This window comes from Nannospalax galili, unplaced genomic scaffold, assembly GCF_000622305.1.
Source record: "Nannospalax galili isolate Female #2095 unplaced genomic scaffold, S.galili_v1.0 scaffold851, whole genome shotgun sequence".
NCBI classification, from domain to species: domain Eukaryota; kingdom Metazoa; phylum Chordata; class Mammalia; order Rodentia; family Spalacidae; genus Nannospalax; species Nannospalax galili.
In genome coordinates, this window is record NW_008330578.1 from 787,812 (window position 1) to 795,634 (window position 7,823).

General features: G+C 43.4%; 1 protein-coding gene across 4 annotated transcripts in view; it reads left to right on the forward strand.

Annotated features, from left to right (window-relative positions):
* The window catches only part of Rad54l2 (RAD54 like 2), a 126,338-nt gene extending 120,663 nt beyond the window's left edge, over positions 1–5,675 (forward strand). For 3 of the 4 annotated variants that reach the window (XM_008849614.3, XM_029554368.1, XM_029554364.1), the window contains exons 21-22: positions 2,110–2,202; positions 4,522–5,675. In XM_008849614.3, the coding sequence (XP_008847836.1) occupies positions 2,110–2,202; positions 4,522–5,516 (1,088 nt within the window). In that variant the 3' untranslated portion in view covers positions 5,517–5,675. The remainder of the gene's footprint in view (positions 1–2,109; positions 2,203–4,521) is intronic. The other variant, XM_029554372.1, reaches the window with a different exon arrangement.
* The last annotated feature ends 2,148 nt before the right edge of the window (positions 5,676–7,823 follow it).

The window sequence follows — 7,823 nt, forward strand, 5'->3', positions numbered from 1 at the left end:
AGAATCAGAATAAATAGTTATAGTTTGAGTTAGAGGGGGCATAGGAAATATCCCTTGAGTACCACAATTGGGAGAAACATGAGAAAATGACATTTCTATGAACTGAGGTTGAACTTGAGGATTTCAGTCCATAGTTTAAAAGAAGGGAATTAGGGTTTCTTACATTTCTGTATCTCAATATTGTTTTTATAGAAAATCTCAGGATAGAGATGTGTGGCTATAATGAGACTAAAATTGAGGGAAAAGGTTGTAGAGTGATTTATAATCCAAATATGCACTTTCTTTTAGCCAGGGTAATGATCCCAAGCTAGGAAATGTATTCTGTGGATAAATTCATACAGATGAGTGGTATTTTTTAACGGTATTTAAAAGTCCATTATGTCTCTGGCCTCCTTATAGAGGAAGGTGAGATTGCTGGAATGAAAAAATATGGGCTAAACAAAACAGTGTCAGGATATAGCTAAACTTGTTTTTCTATTAGTCTTTAACTAAGTCCCATCCCTGAATGAAGCTGCTTGAGGCTTTATATTCTGGAAGATTTTTGCTCTAACTTCTGTTGGATTGAGAACCTTTAGGCTCAGGGGAAAAGTACATAAAGTGCACAGATATACTTAGATACTCTACCCAGCTCTTTCTTGGTTTTTTCTAGAGTAGAACCCAGCCTTTTAAGTAGGCTTTCTCTAGAGCAGGAATTGACTGTGAGCCATGGGTCAAGTCCGGCCTGCTTCCTATTACTGTAACTGAAACCTAAGAGTGTTTTTTTTTAAATTTTATTTATTATTTTTATATGTGTATGAGTGTATTGCCTGCATGTGTGCAAGTGCACTCATGTCGTGCAATGCCTGCAGAGGACAGAACAGGGCGTCAGATCCCCCTAGAACTGGAGTTACAGATGGTTGTTAGCCGCCACGTGGTTGCTGGGATTTGAACCTGGGTCTTCTGCAAGAGCAGCCAGTCTTCTTAACCACTGAGCTATCTCTCTAGCCCCCTAAGAGTATATTTTACATATTAAATTGGCAGAAAAAAGAAAATAAAAAAAGAAATCAAGAATGATTTTTTTGTGACACATGAAAATTATATGAAATTCACATTTTTCAAGATTATTTTATTCAGAGTGAAATGATAGTACAAATTGAAAGACATTAAAAGAGATATAGGGCCAGCAAGATGGCTTAGCAGTAAACGGCACTTGCCACCAAGCCCGATGTCCTGAATTTGGCCCCTGGATCCCACATGATGGAAGAAACATATTGACTCCTACAAGTTGTCCTGACCTTTATGTGCATGCCCTGGCACACACATATGCATACAGACATATATATATACAAACTATTAAATGTAATAAAAATATTAAGAGATATACATTATCAAGATTGACAGTAGGGCACCTGAGCAAGGGTACTCAAAGGCCATGAATTTCACATTTCAATGTCTATAAAGATCTATTAAAGCTTGACAAGTATACCTATTTATTTTTATAGTATAACAGCAGAACTAAGTAGTTACAACAGAGAACTTGTAGCTCATAAATCCATAAATATTTACTCTCTAGACCCTTAAAGAAAACATTTATCAATCCTTGGCCTAGAAGTAGCCATGGCATTATAGAATAGTGACCAAATGACATACCCAAGACTGCAAAGAAGGTGGATTGATGCCTCGTGGGAACAGAATATAGGTCTTAAATAACCTCAATGCTATTGAGGCAGTTAAGACTCCTTCCCAGATCAAGAAATGGATCTGGGCCAGAGTGCTGAGAGTACAGAGCACCAACTTGTTTTTCACAGATCCTATTTATTCCCTCCAATGCATTGATACTTTCTGGAGTAGTTTGCCTGTATCCTTCCAGAGGTTAGGCTTCATAAGACTGGGCCCATTTCCTTCATAAGTATTCCAGCACGAAAACTACCAGGTACATGGTAGATTAACAATATTTATGAAGTAGATGAGTAATTGTGGATCCATAGTTATTATCCACTCCTTACTTCAGGTATCTTGAGGTGAGTTTGAGACCCCATTTTATAGCTGTATCCCAGTCCATGGTATCTGGAATTTCTCAGGGCTGGCTGTATTGCATGCAGGCTTCTGACAGTCTACCTCATGTCTTAGGGACATACATCCGTACCAGTGATGGACGGATCTTTGCTGTCCGGGCGACTGGCAAACCAAAGGCTCCTGAAGATGGTCGGATGGCTGCCTCAGGTGTGGTGGCTTTTTACTTTCTATTGACTTACACAACATTTGTCCTACTTGTAATTAATTTACTTTGTGAATAGATAATATATACAGTATTTATAGGTCATAGATATAAAAAAGGATAAGGTGATAGTTTTTTTGTCCTCCCAGTTGGCCAATTACTCCTCCCTAGAGATGCTGCTGCTCTTGTCTTTTCCAGGTATTTTGTACATGGTACAGTGTTGTACCATGTGTGTGTGTGCGTGCGTGTATGTACGATATCTCACACATAGAAATACAGTTTTATACATATAAACACACACGCATACTTTTTTTTTTTTTTTCTTTTTGAGACAGGGTCTTCCTATAGTCTCAGCTAGCCTGGAACTTGCTTTGTAGACCAGGCTGGCCTCGATCTCACGGTGCTCTGCCTGCCTCTGCTCCCGTGTGCTGGTATTAAAGGCATGCACTACCATGCCCAGCTTTCTTTGTTTTTTTGTTTGTTTGTTTGTTTGTTTGGTCTTTTTGCTACAGGATCTCCCTATAGACCCAGCTGGCCTGGAACTCATATGTAGACCAGGCTGGCCTCAAGTTCATAGAGATCCTCCTGCCTCTGCTGGGATCAAAAGTGTGTGCCACCACACCGAGCTTCTTTGTATTTTAAAACAAATGCTAAGTATACTATACTGTTTATCACTCACCCATGATAACTCATTTCTTATCCTTTCTTCTAGATATGCCTCATTGAAAGTATCTGGTTGATTTACATTTAGATTATTTTACTACTCCACTACTGACATGTGGATGTATTTATGGGACACAGTGCTAGAAGTGGGATTGATAGGTCAAAGGGTATATGTGTGGCACATTAACAATGTTAAGAACTCTTGCCAAGTTCTCAATGGAAGTGGTTTTATTATCTTACCATTGAGATAAGAGAGCTAGGCTGTTGTTCTAGCTTCATTGTTCTTAGTCTTCACACTTCAGTTGGAAGAACACTAATTGTCCGTGTTCCTTACACCTAGATCCAATGACTAACTTTCCACAAATATGTCTTTCCCTGCCTTTCTATTATTTGAATTGTTTGTAGGCTGAAGTTACTATGGTATTTTCTCCCTAAATACTTCAAGATGCATCTCTCAAGATTAAGGACATTCGCTTCCTAGCTGCATCATTATCACACTAGAAGGAAAGTTAACAGTAATTGCATAATCTTACTTTTTTCTTCAGATTTCAGCTTGTCCCAATTGTCTTTTATAGCTATAGATTTTGTTTTGTCTTAAACCAGGATGAGCTGCCTTTTAATTTGTCTCCTTTTCTCCCCTAGTCATTTAACTGTTACCCCCTGAAAAGTCTGACTAGTTTTAAGAATAATTTCCTAGTATTTATAGCTAGTATTTCATATGATTTACTTTGGTAGAAATGTACCAAATGTCTATTAGTTACTTTCCTTGTTGGTAAGATAAAATACCTGACAAGAGGCCAGATAAAGGAACCTTAAATGCAATAAAGTTACATGTCCTTTTATGGTTAGATTTGTCTATTAGTTACTTTCCTTGTTGGTAAGATAAAATACCTGACAAGAGGCCGGGCGTGGTGGCGCATGCCTTTAATCCCAGCACTTGGGAGGCAGAGGCAGGTGGATCTCTGTGAGTTCAAGGCCAGCCTGGTCAAAAAAAAAAAAAAAAAAAAAAAAAAAAAAAAAACCTGACAAGAAGCAACTTCAGGAAGGGTTTATTTTGGCTTACAGTTCAAGGGATATAGTCCATCATGGCAAGGAAGTAATGGAGTTTGAAGCAGCTGGTCACCTTGTATCCACAGTTGAGAAGAAGAAAGCAGTGAATGCTAGTGCTCAACTTACTTTCTTTTTGTTCTGTTCAGTACCCAACTCATGGAAGGGTGCTGCCCACAGTTAAGATGGGTCTTAACATCTCAATTAACCTAATCTAAAAACTCCCTCCATAGACATGCCCAGAGATTTGTCTCCTAGGTGATTCTAGATCTTGGTCAAGTGGACAATCAATATTAACCATCGCAACTTGTTGCTATGATCAAAGGATTTCTTTCTTCGAGACTAGGTGACTGAATGATGTTTATCAAAACAATTTTGGAATTACATTACAGGACTTGGTTTTTGTTTTGTTTTTGGAGACAGGGTCTCACTATGTGAGCCTTGACTGACCTGGAACTCATAGAGATCCACCTGCCTCTGTCTCCCTAGTGCTGGGATTGAAGGTGTGCACCAGGATGCCTGTCCTACAGGATTTATTTTTAATAGAATTTCCTCCTTTATCCTTCTTTTCTCCCTTTTCATTCTGGTCTCAGTTACCTGTATTTTGTCTCCAGGTTCCCAGGGGCCTTCTCTTGCGTCCACAAGCAATGGCAGACACAGTGCCTCATCACCCAAAGCCCCTGACCCTGAGGGGCTGGCCAGGCCCGTCTCTCCTGACAGCCCAGAGATCATCAGTGAGCTCCAGCAGTATGCAGATGTGGCCGCTGCTCGGGAATCCCGTCAGAACTCCCCAAGCACCAATGCCACCCTGCCTGGACCCCCAGCCCAACTTGTGGACAGCAGCACCATTCCTGGGACAGCTCTTGGAACTGAGCCACGCCTTGGGGGTCATTGCCTCAGTAGTTCCCTCTTGGTGACTGGCCAGCCCAGTGGTGGCAGGCACCCAGTGCTGGACTTAAGGGGCCATAAGCGAAAGTTGGCCACTCCATCAGCCACTCAGGAGTCAGTCCGTCGGCGCTCCAGGAAGGGCCATCTGCCAGCCCCCGTGCAGCCATATGAACACGGGTATCCAGTCTCTGGCGGGTTTGCCATGCCACCCGTCTCCTTAAATCATAACCTCACCACCCCATTCACCTCCCAGCCTGGGGAGAATTCCCTGTTTATGGGTAGTACCCCCTCCTACTACCAGCTGTCCAATTTGCTGGCAGATGCCCGCCTGGTGTTTCCAGTGACTACTGACCCTCTGGTGCCAGCAGGCCCCGTCAGTTCCTCTTCCACGGCTACCTCAGTCACTGCCAGCAACCCCTCCTTCATGCTCAACCCCTCTGTGCCAGGGATACTACCCAGCTATTCACTCCCATTCTCACAGCCACTCCTGTCCGAGCCGAGGATGTTTGCGCCTTTTCCTTCCCCTGTCTTGCCCAGCAACCTTTCGCGGGGAATGTCTGTCTACCCAGGCTATATGTCCCCACACACAGGCTACCCAGCTGGTGGCCTCCTCCGGTCCCAGGTGCCTCCATTTGACTCACATGAGGTTGCCGAGGTGGGGTTCAGCTCCAATGATGATGAGGATAAAGATGATGATGTGATAGAGGTCACTGGGAAATAGCTGGGGAACCCCTTCCCATCTCTCTTGGGGCCCCACCAAGTTGCCCACCAAACTGGAAGGCAGTGACCTGGGCTTTCTGAGAATAGGGTACCTGGCAGGAGGGAAAAGGAAGATGAAGAAGAGCAGTTAGCCATAATGGCAGGGATCTGTTGCTGTTTAGATGAAGGGGGGGGGTTCCAACAGAGCAGCAATAGTGGGTAATCAGGGACCGAAAACAGGGATGGAGGGGCAGGGCAGCCTGCCTCTCTTCCTTCCTGCCTTGCTTACGCTGTCTGCTTACTTGCCCATCTGAGTGTAGCTCACCATCCCATTTCTGTCTTTGGGAACATTCTCTCCCAAGAGAACTGCCTTACTGATTGACTTAGTTTGGCCTGGGGATGGGAGAAAAGGGAGGGAGAGTAAGGGAAAGGAGGGTGGGCAGGGGGAGCAGACTGAGATCCCATTTGAAGCGGTATCTTTTTAGGGGGTGGGGAGGAAGCAGACCAGGTTATGTGTGTTTGTGAGTGTATGTGTGCGTATGTATGTGTGTGCATGTATGTAGCAGAACAGGGGTGAAGGTGGGAGGGGAGGCAGAAAAGAACTAAGAGGGAAACTAAAAAATGAATTTATCTTTTTAAAAGTGGAAATCAAGAATGTGGTAGGTCATGGCTTCTAAGTTGAACATCAAGGTGAGTCCAGGAGAAGAGCCATGGAAATTACAAGTTTTCTTCTTGTTAGGTGAAGAGGAGGCCAAGACAAATGCCAGATTAAGGCTCCTACAGAAGAAAGGCTCCTCTAGTGTTTAGAGCCACATTTGCTTTTTTAATTTAGGGGAAATCATGAGAGAAAGTGGACATTACTGATCTCTTTCCACAGTGGCCATCTCTGAGCAGATCTTCCTTTCTAGATGAGGTAGAAGAGCTCTGCAGTATGAGGTTAGGGTTGTGACTAGAAGACATTCTTCACCAGGGCAGAGTTAAGGCCTTAGGCTACTTGTCCTGGTGGCCTTTCCTCTTCCTTTCCCTCTCTACTTGTGGAGCTCCATTGCTTCTTGTGGGCAATTATTATTTTCATTTGTGGGCAGGGGTGGTGGGGGAGGTTTTAAGAAGGTAGGAGATAGTAAGGGAAGTTCTCAGATATTCCAGACCCCATAGATACTGGGGAAAAAGGTCCCAGAAGGATGGTGAATTGGCCAGGGGAAGAGAAATAGAATTAACTAGGAGTAAACAACTATGTTATGGGGAAATGGCCTCTCAGGAAAATCAGGGAGTCCTGAGACTGGCTAGTTAGGGATGGTGTGACTCATTCCACAGAACTGAAACTTGGGATCATGGAATTTGGTACTGGGAAGTAAGCAACCTCTATCTACATTTGGAGCTGTGTCCCCTGTGATGATTTTAGTGTCAGCTCTCTCTGCTGAATAGTAAAGCTGTGGGTAGCTAGCTGCTAGGTTGAGGAAATGGACTATTGGTTTCCTATTAGGAATTGTCTTGGATTCTCTAGCATATCAGGTGATCAATGTGGGCCTAGTTTCTGGTACCTCCATTTTCTCTGAAGGATCATGGAGGAGCCTTTCCTCTGTAGGAGCCTTAATCTGGCTTTTGTCTTAAAAGAATACAAACACATTATTCTATTGTTTCCTTCCTTGTTGAAAATGCCAGGGAAAAGGGGGTATCTAGTGCTTAAGTATAAACACTGGCTGTTTTCTATTATTGGTGTCTACTGTGTCTTGTAGTAACCCTACCTCCTCCCTGACTATGCCAGGCAGCTCTTTATGATGAATAAATCTTGTCTGGCTTTAGAGCTTTACCACCTTCCCCTGGCTCCCACCTGATTGGGCAACCGCTGGGCCTGCCTCTTTCTCTTCCAAGAAAGATCTTAACTTCCTGCACCTCTTCTGACTAGCAACTTCCCATTGTTGGGGGTCCTAAGCAGACACTATGGGATTATGCCAGAAATGAGATGCTGATGGGGGTGTGTTGTGTGTGTGCATGTGTGTGTGCGTGTGTGTGTATGCTGTCCAGTAACGCCAAAAGTGGAACTTAAGGAGCTTTCTTTCTCTTGTTTTCATAAGCACCCTGTCAGACACTCACCTACTCATAGAAGCCTTAGATCTACAATTTAGCTATGCAGATTATTTTAATAATTTAAAAATAGCAGTTCCAGCGAGTGCTTTCTGTCAGATGCAGCTCAACAATGGACAGTCAAGGGATTTAATTGGAATGGGCTTCTGGTTGAGGCTGGTGCAGTAGGAGTGAGCTAGTCTGGATCGCTAATCTGTAGAACACATTCAGAATTTGGGTTACATGAATGCCTCTCAGACTGTGG